This window comes from Xenopus laevis, chromosome 4L (assembly GCF_017654675.1).
Source record: "Xenopus laevis strain J_2021 chromosome 4L, Xenopus_laevis_v10.1, whole genome shotgun sequence".
Classification (NCBI taxonomy): Eukaryota; Metazoa; Chordata; class Amphibia; order Anura; family Pipidae; genus Xenopus; species Xenopus laevis.
Window position 1 is genome coordinate 141,281,867 of NC_054377.1, and position 17,543 is coordinate 141,299,409.

Consider the following 17,543-nt stretch of genomic DNA (forward strand, 5'->3'; position numbering starts at 1 on the left):
AGAAGCAATTGGGTTTATTTAATGTTTACATGATTTTCTAGTAGAGTTAAAGCAATACTGACACGTTCCTATAAAAATCATAAGAACGTGTCAGTATCAAGTAAATGCTGAACCCGTAATCGTTCCCCGAAAAGCCCCCCCACAAAGCGGGGGGTGGAGCGATCCTTCCATAGACTGAATTCCTGTTTTCATTCGTAATCAGCCTATGGAAGGATCATGCCTTCCTCAGCCCAGCGTCACTGAAATGGCTCAGAAGATCATTTAGCAGTGTCGGAGAGTCAAGTGAGTGCAGGTTTGTGGGGGCTGGGGCGGCTTTGCGGGGGACTTTGAGGGGAACAATTACTGGTGCAGCATTTACTTGATAATGACATGTTCCTCTGATTTTTATAGGAACGCGTCAGTATCGCTTTAAGGTCAGGCCCAGATTTGTGGTGAGGCCACAAAGGCCCAGGCCTAGGGCGGTGAAATTTTAGGGGCAAATTCATACAATAAACAGGGCCGAATTTCCTTCATGATTGAAAATATCAGCCGCTGCTCTGTTTCCTAGCCTGGTTATGACTAAGGGAATGCTTTCCTGAAACGTGTACAGCGATGATGTTACCCACTATGATACAATAAAGACACCTCTCTATACATATCCGGAGTGCCGCCTGGAACATTTTTCTTTTGTAGCACCTATTTGGCTCATTTAGACAATTACCAACTAGTGTGATAGAGCATGGGCTACACATGACCCTCTTTCACCAGGATGGGCTTTCGAAAAAATGGAAACACACCTGCTGATGTTGTTGAACTACAACTGCCATTACTGCCAAAAATACACAAAATTAGAGTTGGACGCCAGGGGTTCTTTGCAAAACAGTAGAACAGGTTTTATTTAAAACAAAGCGCCACAGGGATTGTAATACTCAAGAGGTAGCCACAGTACATCTCACAGGTGTAGCAGAGACAGCATATAGACCCACCACACTAGGGATAGCCCAAAGGAGTTGAGAGATCACCTTCCAGGATTTCAGTACCTCGTGTGGCTTGGACCCCCACAGCAGACTTGGAACAGGGTTACACCATAGCCAAATTCCCTCGTCACTACTCTGGTCCCTTCACTACAGGCAAAGCAAAGCCTGGGGGAGAGCTACTCCCTTCTATCCTCCTAGTTGGAGCTTGAGCTGCTCTATCTCACTAGCCTCACTCTCTCTATAGAGTGCTATAACAGGAGCTACACTACACACTAGCTCACCTCGTTCACGGGGTCCCTGTACCCCGACTTCTGGGGCCTTGTTGACTCCAGGCTCAGTGGAACAACTGCCCAGGTCGACTGCTGCAGGCCAAAGAGGAAGTGCCCCACCTTGCAAAGCACTTTGTTACAGCACTACAGGAAGTGATCACAACCTAGAACCAATAGAATGGGTATGCAAATAATGTATAATATGTTACATGGGGTTTAACCTAGCAACAGTGGAAAGGAGGAACTTGTTTTGCCAGGTTATTTGGTAAATCAAGCAATAAGAATGTGTTTAGCAATCAAAAAAATGATTGGACGACATCATTACAAAAGCAGTGGGGGTTATAGTTGGTTAATTACAATACAAAGCCAATGACAGGGAACGTGTATCAATGTAAGATGAGCAGATACAGTAATTCCAATATAAAAGCAATGAGGATTATTATTGTGAAGCTCTTTCCTTGCAGTAGAAACAGCACTACTTTTTGTCCCTGAAATTTCCATTTATCAGGCAGGAGCAGATGATGGAAAGAAACAGAAAAGTAACCTTGTAAAATAGGACCAAGTGCTGTTGCCGAGGATGACTGACAGCTGAGAAGCCAATGAATGGAGAGGCCTGGGTTGAGGGGCGAGGGCTGCGGAGGGAGACACTTATCTCCCTGCCTGTGATTGGCACCTCGTGCCTTTCTCCGTGCGTATTTCTTTTTTATCTCCCTCTCTCTCACACATCTGGTGAGTCATGGAGGCTGGTTTGAATGGCAGCCCCGAGCTTTATAACGGGAATCCGGAGCCGAAGACAGAGAAGTTCATGGTTCAGCAGCTTTCTCCTCAGCATTACTCTCTACGGGAAGCCACATATCTCGTCCCACGCGGAGTCCCGCCAGAAGCTTGACAGTCCCTTATTATGAAGAAAGTTCAGTGCACGTTGCTGCTCGTGGCCGCTGTGTTGCTACTTCTGGACTCTGGGGGCGCCGCGGTCATCACTGGGGTAAGTAGGAGAGTGTGCAGTGCATGAAGGGAGACGACTTTCCCGCTCTTTTAACCTCACATGACTCTCATGCCAGCGCCTGCTGACTGTATAACGCAATCATTTTCAACTTTGATTGATTTCTGTGAGAGTAAAATCCTTTTCTTTTATTTCTGCGAGAGTTCAATCCTCTTCTTTGATTTCTGTGAGAGTGCAATTTTTTTCTTTGATTTCTGCGAGAGTTCAATCATTTTCTTTGATTTCTGTGAGAGTTCAATCCTTTTCTTTGATTTGTATGAGAGTGCAATCATTTTATTTGATTTCTGTGAGAGTTCAATCCTTTTCTTTGATTTCTGTGAGAGTTCAATCATTTTCTTTGATTTCTGTGAGAGTGCAATCCATTTCTTTGATTTCTGCGAGAGTTCAATTCTTTTCTTTGATTTCTGTGAGAGTTCAATCCTTTTCTTTGATTTCTGCGAGAGTGCAATCATTTTCTTTGATTTCTGCAAGAGTGCAATCCTTTTCTTTGATTTCTGTGAGAGTTCAATCATTTTCTTTGATTTCTGTGAGAGTGCAATCCATTTCTTTGATTTCTGCGAGAGTTCAATTCTTTTCTTTGATTTCTGTGAGAGTGCAATCCTTTTCTTTGATTTCTGTGAGAGTACAATCCTTTTCTTTGATTTCTGCGAGAGTGCAATCCTTTTCTTTGATTTCTGTGAGAATGCAATCCTTTTCTTTGATTTCTCTATGTAAGTCTTGGAGACCCTTATGGGGAGCCTCCCTTGGATTAGCACCTCATAATTAGTTTCAAGAGTGTGCACCTTCTTACTTTATTTACTTTATTTTTTCACGTGTTTAGCACCAAGACTGGAGAGAGGGCAGGATTCTGAAAGGAAATAATTTGTGTTAGACAGGGTTTTGATTCTTCAGAGCAAGAAAAAGTAATTAATTTGACATTTTTTGTTTACACACATAAATGTGTTAACACCAGGCTAGGAAACAGAGCAGTGGCTGATATTTTCTGTCATGAAGGACAGGACTAGTCTGTTGCTAAATATTTTTGTAATTATTACACATGGCTGCAGGGTAGGGCAAAGTGGTCGTTTGGGTTTGGTCTCTAATGACATAGGAAAAATGGTCATGACAGGATAAATAGTGTGTATTGTGTAGCAACCAGAAGATTAGCACAGGTATGGACTCTGTTATCCAGAATGCTCGGAACCCGGGGATCTTTCCGTATTTGGATCTTCATACATTAAGGGAGATATTTCGAGTTTTTTTTTACTATAAAACTCCAGATTTATTATACTCCGAGGATGGAAAAAGTCAGAATCTGAAAATCCGGCATCTCAGACCTGCCGGTGTATATAAGTCAATGGAAGAGGTCCCTATCCTATTTGGACGTTTCTGTGGTGTGTGCTGGAATTAGCCTGAAAATCCGAATATTTTGGATAAAAATCTTAAAAATTCAGACTTTTCAAAAAAAAAAAAAAACGTACGATTCGGGAAAAAACTTTAGAAAATAACGCATGATTCAGGGTTTTTCATTCGATTTTATCGACTTTTTGTTAATAATAAATAAGGTCATATATAACTATAATTAAACTCAATAGGGTTGTTGTGCCTCTAATAAGGATTCATTTCATCATAGTTGGGGGTCAACTACAAGATACTGTTTTATAACAGAAAAAAAGGAAATCTTTTAAAAAAATCTGAATTATTTGTTTAAAATGGAGTCTATGTGAGATAGCCTTCCAGCAGTTTGGAGCTATCTGGATACAGAGTTTCTGGAGAACTAATCCAATACCTGTATGTGCCTCAGGGATGTCCTACCTACAACTGGTGTAGAACTGCAGCCTGCAGAAACCCCACTGATACTGTTGTGGAGATGCTGGGTTCTGTAATTTAACAACAGCTGGAAGGTCTCTTACTCAAGCCCTGTAATGGTATCGACAGTCTGGAATTGTTAAAAAACTTCCCAGTTTTAATTGTCCCTCTCTTTTGTAAAATTTTACTTTGTAATATAGCTATTGAAAATGTTTCTTAAAATACAATTCTACTACAGCTATTGGATCCGTCATCTGGAAACACGCTATCCAGAAAGCTCCAAATTACAGAAAGGCCATCTTCCATTGACTCCATTTTATCCAAATAATCCAAAGTTTTCAAAATGATTTCCCTTTTCTCTGTTATAATAAAACAGTAACTTGTACTTGATCCTAATTAAGATGTAATTAATCCTCGTTGGAGGCAAAACCAGCCTATTGGGTTTATTTAATGTTTACATGATTTTCTAGTAGACTTAATATATAAAGATACAAATTATGGAAGGATCCATTATCTGGAATACCCCAGGTCCCGTACATTCTGGATAACAGGTCCCATACCTGTACTATATACATGTACAGATGTGGGACCTGTTAACAAGAATGCCTGAAATCTTGGGTTTTAAGAATAAGGGATCTTTCCATAATTTGGAATCCAGTGCTTTAAGTCAGCTAAAAAATAAGTTAAACAATAAATAAACCCAATAGGATTGTTTTTGCCACCAATATGGATTATTTTAAGTTAGGATCAAGTACAAGGTACTGTTTTACTATTACAGAGAAAATTTAAATAATTTTTAAAAATGTGAATTATTTGATTAAAATAGAGTTCATTGGAGATGGCCATTCTGTAATTCGGAGCTTTCTGTATAACATGTTTCTGGATATCAAAAATCTAGGTGAATTTTCGAATTTAAAAAAGTAGAATTTTGAGCTAGTTAATAGTCCAAATTCTATTCAAATTAGACAAAAATCTGAAAATTCGAATATCAAAATTTAGCCTATGGGGGACCTCCTCGAACCCTTTTGGAGTCAATTGGTGGACTTCGATTGGAATTCAATGGAATTCGCTATTACTTCGAATTGTACGTTTCGAATTCGGCCGAATACAGACCAATTTGATTGAAAACTGACCTATTCGGCCAACAAAAAACTTAGACTTAATTTCGGTTGGTCTTTTTTAATTCAATTTTCGAAGTTTCTCAAATTCGACCCTTGATAAATATGCCCCTATGTGTAAGCGTGGCACATTTAGACTATGGAGACCCAAATTACGGAAATATACCTTTTTTGGAAAGCTCCAGGTCCCAAACATTTTTGATAACAGGTCCAATACTGTTACTAATAATTAGATAAGCATAATTGTTAGTATAACAGCAGAAGCAATCCAAACCTATTTATGCAGAATGTATTCTCCACCAGCATAAAGTGCCCAAGCGTAGAAAATGGAAACTGGTGCAAGAATTTATTTGGCCAGAAAACAATTCAGGTGCTTCTTCAACGGAATATGTACTATGAGCCATAAGCCTTTATTTTATATGATTTGATATTGATTTGATATAATTTATATAATTTAATTATATAAAATTAATTCTACACAATTATTTAAATTTTCCTATGTCCAGAATACAATGGTGACAACATGCTTCTGTTCAGTAGGGTAGGTGCAATTGTTGCATGAATTGAAGCCATTTTTTAAAGGTACAGTACTTGCACCTAAAAAACTTATGCTGCGTAGTTGTGTTTGGCACTGATACTTCTGTCCCACCTCCTTTTGTGAATTGCACACTCCAAGGTTCCCACTATGGTTTATGTCACTGGATAATGTGCGGTTTTTACCAAAAATTACATATGCGCCACTCAGATTTTTCAGTGCAATTTTGTGTGATTTTTGGTAAAGCACATGCTCAACTGCACACTGCACATGTGCTTGTAAATGACATAAAAGGACATTTGTCCTTGTAAATAGAGTCCTGCGCGGAACCTGGACTCGAACCCGCAGCCAGCGTCCCAAACCGCAACCTGTATATTTACCCACTTTGATCCGCTACCCGACCGGGACCCGCAACTGCCTTATCCGCAACCCGCCGACCACCATTAAACAGGAAGTGATGGTGCTACAAACCGGAAGTGCCGTCAAGTGGGCGGGGACAGAATCAAGTTTTGTAAAACTTTAAAAGGAGTAAAATATAGACAATATTACATAAGATAAGATATTTGGATGAGACCCGCAACCCGACCCGCAGACCCACAACTCCGCAGTGCCGCAGGTATACCCACACCTGAAAATCCTCCCCTCATTCCGCATGGTTCCCCGTTTTTCTTGTGGGTAACCCGCGGGTACCTAACCAGCTGCAGGACTCTACTTGGAAACTATTTTTCAAATAAAAGCAAATTAGAACTACAGGAGGAATTATCTTTCTTAAAGGCAACCTGCAGCTATCAGTATGGTGCTAAACTACAAATGCCAAATGCCAACTGAAGTTATGTGGGGCTCACTTAATTAGTACTAGCTAATTTATCATAACGATTTTTATAACACAGACACTATTGTAATGTACCTGACAACTGACCACAAATTGCTGGAAAGGTTTCATGTGCCGTTATTTATGTTCATTTCCATAGTAGCGGTTTCAGTTAGTGTTTATTTGGCAAAATTAATGTAATAAACCTTGAAAGTATAACAGAATTTATTAGAGAACATTTCCTTTTTATGTACAAGTACACACTCTGCCAGTTGTGAGCCGTTAGGATGAAGAGTGCCTTGGTCCAGAGTGTTTTGAAATATTTGGCACCGCTCGCAGGAGTTGCACGTTTTTAGAGCCAGATGTTTGACAGCGAGGTCATTTTGGAAAGACCTTCAAGAGATGAAATTTCTTAGGAAACAAATTTTCTTTTTCCAAGCACTAAGGAACATACCTGGAAGTAGTTGGGGTTTGACTGAGAAACGAAAAATCTCAGGGTTTGTGGCAATAACCATTTTATCAGGGTCGATTATAGCTACCGTATATACTCGAGTATAAACCGTCCAGAGTATAAGCCGAGGTACCTAATTTTACCTCCAAAAACTGGGAAAGCTGATTGACTCGAGTATAAGCCGAGAATAAGCCTAGGGTGAGAAATGCAGCAGCTTCTGGTAAGTTTCAATCAAAAAATTTAGGGTTTCTGCTCCCATTGGAGGTGCCGGCGTCTCGTTTTTGGACGCTGACGACCATTCTTGGATGCCGGCGACTATTCTTGGATGCCAGCGACTATTCTTGGAGACTATTCTTGGATGCCAGCGACTATTCTTGGAGACTATTCTTGGACGCCGGCGACTATTCTTAGACACCGGCGACTATTCTTAGACCCGAGTATAAGCCGAGGTAGAGTTTTTCAGCATATTTTGGGGGCTGAAAAACTCGGCTTATACTCGAGTATATACGGTAATAATGTACAACTGCACCTACACTGGGGAACCATGAAGCTACTGTAACCCTAAACACGTGGTAAATTCATGGGTTTATATAAAGTATATATTTTAGTGTAAAGGCTAAGTAGTTAAAGCTACATGCCCCTCACATACAGCTCGAGAAGGTAAATCATACTCAAGATATGTGGCAGAGATCTAATCTACAAGAGTAAATAAAAGAAAATATACTTTATTACAAAAAACATACGTACATGGTTCCCATAGTGGGTTGTGGAAATAGTCACAACACACGTGCAAAAACATCACATACTAATGGTGTTTTATAGGGGTGGTTCAACTTTAAGGTAACTTTTAGGGGCAGGTTTATCAAAGGTCAAGGTGAATTTTCGAATGAAAAAAATTCGACTTTCAAGCTATTTTTTTGTGTACTTCGACTAGGGAATAGTCCAAATTCGATTTGAATTTGAAAAAAATTTGAATATCGAAATTTATCATGTACTGTCTCTTTAAAAATTCGACTTCAACCATTCACCATCTAAAACCTGCTGAATTGCTGCTTAGCCTATAGGGGATCTCCTAGAACCTACTTGGAGTCAATTGGTGGACTGTGAAAAATCTAAGTTTTTTTAGAAAAAACTTCAAACCGAATTTGATCTAATACGATGTTCCTTCGATTCGTACGATTCTAATTCGTCCGAATACAGACCTATTCGGTCAAATATTTTACTTATTTTCAGTTGGTCTTTTGAAGTTTTTTCAATTCGAAATTCGACCCTTGATAAATATGCCCCTAAATATGTTATAGAATGACCAATTCGCAGCAACTTTTCAATTCTAGTTCTAGTTTTTTAGTTATTTGTCTTTTTCTTCTGACTCATTGCAGCTTTCATATGGGCGTCGCTGACGCCTTCTAAAAAGCATATGCTCTTTAAGGCTATTTTTTATTATTCTTCTTTCTATTCAGGCCTCTCCCATTCATATTCCAGCCTCTTATTTAAATCAGTGCATGTGAAGATCTGCCGAATAAAAAGCGAAATAACTCAAAAGCCTTAATTTACAAAAAATGAAAACCAATTGCAAATTGTCTCAGAATATCACTCTCTACATCATACTAAAAGTTATCTCAATGATGAACTCTTACATCACCCTTTACCATACCTTTACTTAATTAGAAATCATAGGAATATTGAGGCATTAAGCATTGCAGGGGGCAGTGACATGTTTCATGATGGAATCGTAGGCAAGATAAATGTAAGCTTCTCTTAAGAAATGCGTTTGAAGAGATTGTTTAAAGACAGAGAGATTATATAATATTCCTGTTATACTACATATTGTAATAAGTGTCAGAAAGAAATGTAATGCTGCAATCCTGGTGACAGGTATGGGACTTGTTATCCAGAATGCTTGGGACCTGGGGTTTTCCATATATGGAGTCTATGGGAAATGACCTTCCCATAATTTGGAGCTTTCAATATAATGGTTTGCCATAACTGTTATGCCATAACTGGCTCATTAAACTTGTCCAATTGTATGCTGAAATCACTGGTGGCCGTGGGGTTCATTCATTATGAAGAAGTTTCTGTATTTCTCGTTTTTGTATGTGTTCTCTGTAACAATATAAAGTAGCCTGTACTTGATCCCAACTAAGCTATAATTAATTCTTATTTTAGACAAAACAATCCTATTGGGCATATTTCATGTTCAAATGATTTTTAGCACACAAACTATGGAGATCCAAATTACGGAAAGATCCCTTATTTGGAAAGATCCCTTATTTGGAAAGCTCCAGGCCCCAAACATTTTAGATAACAGGTCCAATACTGTTACTAATTAGATAAGAGAAATTCAAATAATCTTTTGGGCCTGTTTTCATTTTCTGCTCTTTTCTTGTGCACTTTATTGTCATTTATATCATAAATATGTATATAACATGTTAGTAACCATTATACAGTAGAAACAATGTCAAGAAGAGATCAGAATTAGTGATGGACAAAAATGGTCCTCCAGAGGCAGTTCTGCAAGTATAGTGGCTGCCATTCTATGCAGACTAATTAAGCTACTATAGCCCATTCAAAAGTACCCCTGGTATGGGTAACTACCATGAAAACATTATAAAAAGGAAAGATGCAGAGGATCAACTCTAAGGGGCTGATTAATTAAAACTCAAATTTTATCTAATTTTTTCCGGAAAACAAAGCCTTCCACAAATTGAACCCACTTATAAATAATTCTTCTCAACACATCAGAGCGACAAAACTTCACCAAAAAATTGAGCATAAATTCGTATCGTACGTTTCGCATCAACTTTACCGAATAAAACAATAAATAGAAAGGGGGATGCACTCCCCTGCAAGATTTCGGTCTATATTACAACAAGGTTTGTTTTACTGGGCCCTTAAGGATGTGGGAGTAATGGCAACAGAATTCAAAGGAAAAGCCAGTTTAGAGCATCCCACCTGCTGATAATATACAATATGCTGGTGGGACATATAGGGGCAGATTTACTAAGGGTCGAATTTCGAAGTTAAAAAAACTTCGAAATTCGACCCTCGAATTGAAATCCTTCGACTTCGATATTCGAAAACGATGGATTTTTAGCATATTCGATCAATTAAATAGTTCGAATCGAACGATTCAAACAGTTTTTAGAGATCGATCGAAGGATTTCTATTCGATCAAAAAAACTTCGAAAAGTGCTGTGGAAGGTCCCCATAGGCTAACATTGCACTTCGGTAGCTTTAATTTGGCGAAGTATGGAGTCGAAGTTTTTTTTAAAGAGACAGTACTTCGATTATCGAATGGTCGAATATTCGAACGATTTTTACTTCAAATCGAAGTCGAAGTAAAGTCGAAGTCGTGGTATCCTATTCGATGGTCGAAGTATCCAAATAATTACTTCGAAATTCGAACTTTTTTAACTTAGAAAATTCACTCGAGCTTAGTAAATCTGCCACATACAGTCCTTACAAAGCTTGTGCTGCTTACAATCTTGGAAGTGCAATTCGAACAACCTTTATATGTGTATTAAAAGCCAATTATTGTCACGTAACACTATGGGAATAATCACCTCTTTTTATTTTTGTTTTTTATGGATAACGACAAGCCTTTGACAGTGGGATGAAAGGAGTTTAGAAAGGGCGCTTGATGCCCGAAACACGTTGTATGGATGCACAATAAAAATCTGAATAGAAGTTATTCTGCCTCAAGCCTGTGATTCTCATGCTTAAATACCTGCATGAATGCAGCCAGTTTAGTACTATTTAGTTTTATACTTGCCTTCGTCTTTTACCAGTTGTACCAGAAAATAACAGGCAGTGTGATTATGTATGATATCTTATGTATGACACCAAAACAAATGTGATTTTTGTTGTAATGATTATGTTCTGTAATGCATAAGAATGGGAGATGTTGCACCCAATGCCTGCTCACTAAATCCATTAATATATTACATTTCCCAATAGCCCATAGCAGTGATTTAATATAAAATGTATGATGCATTCATTAGAGCTACGAATTACCTTTTCAGAAGTAGGTGTTGAGCATGTTGTACCTGAGTCAGGAATGACATTTTGGTAGTCACCATATTTTGCCCCCCAGCACCACCTGATCACCCACAGTAACAGATCCCATCTGCTTGCATTGAAAACACACCAGCTTATACTTTTAGAAACACGCAGTGGCTTTTATGTAGTTACTGGGATGAAAACATAATTCTGCCTCTTTATAGGTCCCTGGTGAGGCCTCATCTGGAGTATGGGGGCAGTTTTGGACTCCAGTCCTTAAGAGGGATATAAATGAGCTGGAGAGAGTGCAGAGACTAAGTGCAACTAAACTGGTTAGAGGGAGGGAAGACTTAAATTATGAGGGGAGACTGTCAAGGTTGGGGTTGTTTTCTCTGGAAAAAAGGCGCTTGCGAGGGGACATGATTACACTTTACAAGTACATTAGAGGACATTATAGACAAATAGCTTTTTACCCATAAAGAGGATCACCGTACCAAATCATCCAATGGCTTGGATGATTTCTTGGACAGACATAATATCAAAGGCTATTGTGATACTAAACTCTATAGTTAGTATAGGTATGGGTATTTAGAATTTATGTGAGAGTAGGGAGGGGTGTGTGTATGGATGCTGGGTTTTCATTTGGAGGGGTTGAACTTGATGGACTTTTGAACCCGATTTAACTATGTAACTATGTAACTGTACAGATCCTATCTCCTTGCATTAAAAATACACAGATTATACTTCTAGAAACATGCAGTAGCTTTTATGTGGTTACTGTAAATTTCTAGGCTAAGCCACCAGGTGGTGCTACTGGGAAGGAGATTGGCCCAGACAGAAGCTATATGAGGGAAAGCACAGTGAGCCACCTAATCTTTGGCCAATGAGAAGGGGTATAAGATGCCAGGGAGCCTGAGGTAGGCCCCCTCAGAGAGGTAACTGACAGGAGTAGTTAGGTGAGTCAGCAGGTTAAGTTTGTTGGAGCTCACTGCAGGTGGCGAGAGTTAGTGGCAGAGTAGAGAGACGAGCAGCTGAGGCACCAACGGGGAGGAATAAAGGGACCAGTGTCCCGTCGGTACCTCAACAAGTTAGGGACACAGAGGAAGAGGGACTAAGGTAGGTAGGGCCTAGTGTGCCTCATGAACTAGGCCGGCCCCTGTGCTAAAAGTCTGCTGCATGGAGCAGCATCCCTGACAGACAATGAGAGGAAGGAGGCTGGGGCCTAGTCGTCTGGGGAACCTTAACTGTCAAGTGTGTGTAAGAGTCTGAGTGACGAGCATTGATACTAACCAATACTGGTGACTGACAGTATACCTGTTCCTGAGTTCAACAGAAGCATGGTGTGGACTTCCATTTTATTCAAAACTAAGGGGCTGATTTACTAAAACTCAAATTTATTTTTTTATGAAAACAGAGTCAACCTAACTCCCTTCCACGAATTGAACTAATTTATGAATGATTTTTCTCGAAAAAATTGGAGCCACAAAAGTCATGGAAAAATCGAGTGTCAAATCGTATCGTACGATTGACGATCCGAAAACTAGATTTCATCAGCTTTCACTGCGAACTCAACTTTCTCGGATTATTCAGCGCAAATCACTATGTTAAGTAGGGATGCACCGAATCCCCGAATCCTTCATGAAAGATTCGACCGAATACCGAATCCTAATCCTAATTTGCATATGCAAATTAGGGGAGGGAAAGGAAAAGGTGGGGGAAACGTTTTTAACTTCCTTGTTTTTTGACAAAAATTCACGTGATTTCCCTTCCCACATCTTATTTACATATGCAAATTAGGATTCGGATTTGGTTCGGCCATGCACAAGGATTCTGTGCATCCCTAATGTCAAGAAACAACTTCAGGGGGACATCTGCTATTGACTTCTACATGACCTCGGCAAGTTTGAGATGGCATATTTTCGAATTCTGATTTTTGGCAGCTTTGGGTTATGATAATTCAAACTTGTCACAGGGGGTCACCATCTTGGAAAGTGTCTGTGACACTCACATGCTCAGTGGGCTCTGATTGGCTGTTGAGAAGCTAAGCTTAGGGCTCGTCACTAATTATCCAGCAGAAAATGAGCTTCCCCTGTAATATAAGCTGATGCTACAGGTTTGCTGATTATTAAATTCTGATGCTAATTGCACTGGTTTCTGTGCTGCCATGTAGTAATTATCTGTATTAATTACTAATCAGCCATATATTGTGACATTTCTATTCTATGTGTACTGTATATTGTGAGTGGGTCCCTAAGCTCAGTAAGTGACAGCAGCACAGAGCATGTGCAGTGAATCAGCAGAAAAGAAGATGGGGAGCTACTGGGGCATCTTTGGAGATACAGATCTTTACTGCTAAAGGGCTGTGGTTGTCTTGGGCTGGTACAGAAGCACAAAACATAATGTACAACATTTCTAGCTACTTCTTTAGTTAAACTTTAGTTCTCCTTTAAGTCCTGTACAGCATCTGCATCCAAATATATTTTTATAACAACAGCTCTGCAGTTGGTTATTAGTGTTACTAGTGTTTATATCCTTTGTTGTAATGATAGAGAACATTAATCTTTTTTGTTTGTATTTATAACCAGGCTTGTGAAAAGGATCAGCAGTGTGGAGGAGGCATGTGCTGTGCTGTCAGCATCTGGATAAGAAGCTTACGGATGTGTACACCTCTTGGCAATGAAGGAGATGACTGTCATCCTTTAAGTCATAAAGTTAGTATACCAGAATATTGCTGTAATACTATGTGATCATTGACAGTCATATTTACCCTATGATGTTTACAAGTGAATGGTTCATGGGGAGATTTCTAGGGGCTCATTTACTTAGCTCGAGTGAAGGAATAGAGGAAAAAAACTTTGAATGGTTTTTTTTGGCTACTTTGACCATCGAATGGGCTACTTCGACCTTCGACTACGACTTCGAATCAAACGATTCAAACTAAAAATCGTTTGACTATTCGACCATTCGATAGTCGAAGTACTGTCTCTTTAAGAAAAAACTTCGACCCCCTAGTTCGCCACCTAAAAGCTACCGAGGTCAATGCTAGCCTATGGGGAAGGTCCCCATAGGCTTCCTAAGCATTTTTTGGTCGAACAAAAATCGTTGATCGATGGATTAAAATCCTTCGATTCGAAGGATTTAATCGTTCGATCGAACGATTTCTCTTTCGATCGTTCGATTGAACGAATATCGCTGAATCCTTCGACTTATCGAAGTCGAAGGATTTAACTTCGACAGTCGAATATCGAGGGTTAGTTAACCCTCGATATTCGACCCTAAGTAAATCTGCCCCCTAGTGTTTTCTTACCCCAGCAATGTATTACTCATAGACAAAATGCTATAAATATACCCACCCCTCATTCAAAGTGAATAGAAAACACCATGATTGTGCAGAGTGATACTGTAACAAGGTGTAATCACGGGGATTCCCCAAATGAGGGGGGAATTGTAGCTTTTTTCACCCTCACACAATAAATCAGTGGAGTAATAAAATGGAACGGATCTCCCTGTGTGAGAATTACACAGTAAATTGAATTGGATATTAAATTCATCTTTTTTACACAGTTTTCTCATAGTTCAGGCTGCAAACAAAACAGTCGCTCACAGCATGGCTGACCTGTTTGCAGCAGGAAAATGATGTTAGGACAATGGGGTCCTCCATCCAAAAAATTTTTTTTGTATGAAACAAATTTCTAAGCAACTTATAACAATGAATAAAAAAAACCTAAATTTTTTTAAATTTATTATACCCCAAAACTGCAAAAAGTCCAAATCTGAAAATGAGCTATCTCAAACCTGTCCAGGTCATGTATAAGATAATGGGAGGCGTCCCTTTTACAATTTGAAGAGATCATGATCTGCGCTGGGTTTTGTCCGATAATCTGAAGAATTCAGGGTTTTCGCGCGATTTTGGAATTTTTTTTGGGCATATTTTCGAATTCGGATTTTTGGCAGCTGTGGGTTATGATAATTCTTTAAAAATTAAAGTGTTTCTTTCCACTAAAAGTTTGAATTTTACCCCTAAAAACCTTGACCAGAAAAAAATCGAGGTTTAATAAATGGGCCTCTAAGTTGTGGTAGCAGTTACTGAGTAGTATCTCAAACCTGTCCAGGTCATGTATAAGACAATGGGAGGCGTCCCTTTTACAATTTGAAGAGATCATGATTTGCGCTGGGTTTTGTCCGATAATCTGAAGAATTCAGGGTTTACGGGCGATAACCTGAAAAAAACGTGCATCAAATGCGAATGTAACACACTAGTCAGTTGGAACCTTTAAAAGCCATGGGTACACTCGGATGCACAAGGCACCCCTGCGGATTCCGGAGTTCACCAACGCCCTTTTGGGGCCCGGGCTTTCTGCTGCGGAACCAGCAAGGAGTTAGTGCGTAAAATGGTAAAAGTCCATAAACGAGGTACCGGCAAGGATTAGGCAGAACGTAGTCGAGTATCAGGCAAAAGGGTCAAGACAGGCGGCAGGAATCAAGAGTCAAGCAGGAGTCAAAAACCAGGAATTCAAACACTATAATAATGGTTCGGCAGGATCAGTAAACTGAAGCCAGCTTGGGCAAGGGGGAAAACAGGAAGCCGCTATTTAAATGCAGAAGGACCAATGGGGACAAGGAAGCAAGATAGGCAACAAGAGGAACCAATGGTGGGGGAGATTAAACAATCAGCGTCCAATATGGACGCAGACGTCCGTTTATTAATGCGTATGCATCAACTGTGGACGCACTGAGCGAGAATTTGCCTGGCGCGCATGCGCCAAACACAGCCGCGCTGAGCGCGTAATCACTGATCGCTTCTGCGCCGGGAAGGCCCGAACCCACCGGTCAGCACATCTAGAGGTAAGCAATGACGGGCGACCGGCGGGGCGGGTTACAGCAGATAATTTGTTAGACTTGGATTTTCGCTCAATTTTTCGAGTCTTTTTTATTGATACATAAGATAAAATCGTGGATTGGAGTTTTGCCAAGCTTGATTTTTATGAAAATATGTTTGCAACATTGTTTCAGAAGTAAGGGCAATTACACATGGGATGCTTTGCTGCTCATGGTATATCTGCCCTACAGCGGGTAAGAAAATGTCCCTAATCATTCCCACCATTCCCAAACGTTTTCCCACTAATGATTCACATTCACTGCTGGTGGGAAGAAAACTAGGGAAGTCTGTTACATTGTTTTACCAGTCAGACCCAGAGAACAGATGATCCACTGCTTTCAACTGTAACTCAGTTTACAAACTAATTTACCACGGATTTACCACGGGCGACAAAACCCTGGGGGAAAAAGGCAGAAATTCTGGCCTAACAGGTCTGATGTGCACAGGAAAAAAGGGCACAGTGAGTGCAATAATAATAATAAAGAGCATTTCTGCAAAACAATTAGGGACCGATTCACTAACTTCGAGTGAAGGATTCGAAGTAAAAAAACTTCGAATTTCGAAGTTTTTTTTGGGCTACTTCGACCATCGAATGGGCTACTTCGACCTTCGACTACGACTTCAAATAGAAGGATTCGTAGTAAAAATCGTTCGACTATTCGACCATTCGATAGTCAAAGTACTGTCTCTTTAAAAAAAAACTTCGACCCCTAGTTCGCCATCTAAAAGCTACCGAAGTCAATGTTAGCCTATGGGGAAGGTCCCCATAGGCTTGGCTAACTTTTTTTGATCGAAGGATATTCCTTCGCTCGTTGGATTTAAATCCTTCGAATCGTTCGATTCGAAGGATTTTATCGTTCGATCGAAGGAATAATCATTCGATCGAACTATCTGCGCTAAATCCTTCGACTTCGATATTCGAAGTCGAAGGATTTCAATTCCTAGTCGAATATCGAGGGTTAATTAACCCTCGATATTCGACCCATAGTGAATCCGCCCCTTAATGTCAGTTGCAAACGTGATCAAGAAAATACATGGGGCCCAATTATTTTCTCTTTGGGGTTTATACCTGCTTATATTGCTTATAAATTGTAGTTATATCAATAATTATAATTATCTTCTTTTTTTTTCTTTTTTTAGATTCCATATTTTGGCAAAAGAATGCATCACACATGCCCGTGTCTTCAAAACCTCGCTTGCACAAAGCTGGATGACAGCATATATAAGTGCTTACCCCTTATTAAAAACAAAGATTTTTATTTTTAGAAGATGAAACTGTCAGATGTACTGTCATATAAACTGCCATATATAATATAGGAAAGTTAGTTGTTTAGGATACCTTATGTGTCACGGAGATTGTTTAGAAAATGCTTAGCTGATGTAAATGATTTATTCAGTATTTAAATGTATTAGGTGATAGTTTTATAAATACTGTCGTATTCTAAAAAGTGAATGCTCAGACAACTGCTGATCTGCGGAATTAAAATGTTTTGTAATAAATTTATAAAGCACGACATGCAGTAAATGGCCATTGTAAAGAGGTATGTGTTTGCAATACGCACAAATATTTGTGATTAAATAAATATTTTATTGCAGATGTTTGTGCATTTTGCAAACAGTAATATTTTGCATAATGTGAAAATGGAAAGCTACAGAGAAATATCAAGGTGTTGCAACAGCTTTCTGATGGCTAACCCGGGGCTTTACTGCTTCAATTGTAAATTTCACTAAGGG

The 17,543-nt window shown here is 39.4% G+C and overlaps 1 protein-coding gene across 1 annotated transcript; it reads left to right on the forward strand.

Moving 5' to 3' along the window:
* The first annotated feature begins 1,855 nt into the window (after nt 1–1,855).
* On the forward strand, nt 1,856–17,323 carry prok2.L (prokineticin 2 L homeolog). Its single transcript, XM_041590884.1, has 3 exons — nt 1,856–2,210; nt 13,516–13,641; nt 16,950–17,323. Exons 1-3 carry the CDS (start codon nt 2,127–2,129, stop codon nt 17,073–17,075), a joined length of 336 nt encoding a protein of 111 aa, XP_041446818.1. The 5' UTR covers nt 1,856–2,126; the 3' UTR covers nt 17,076–17,323.
* The last annotated feature ends 220 nt before the right edge of the window (nt 17,324–17,543 follow it).

Coding starts and splice junctions, on each gene's coding strand:
- prok2.L (XM_041590884.1), top strand. CDS start 2,127: ATGAAGAAAGTTCAGTGCACGTTGCTGCTCGTGGCCGCTGTGTTGCTA. Junction 2,211..13,515: donor GCGCCGCGGTCATCACTGGG/GTAAGTAGGAGA, acceptor ATTTATAACCAG/GCTTGTGAAAAGGATCAGCA. Junction 13,642..16,949: donor GTCATCCTTTAAGTCATAAA/GTTAGTATACCA, acceptor TTCTTTTTTTAG/ATTCCATATTTTGGCAAAAG.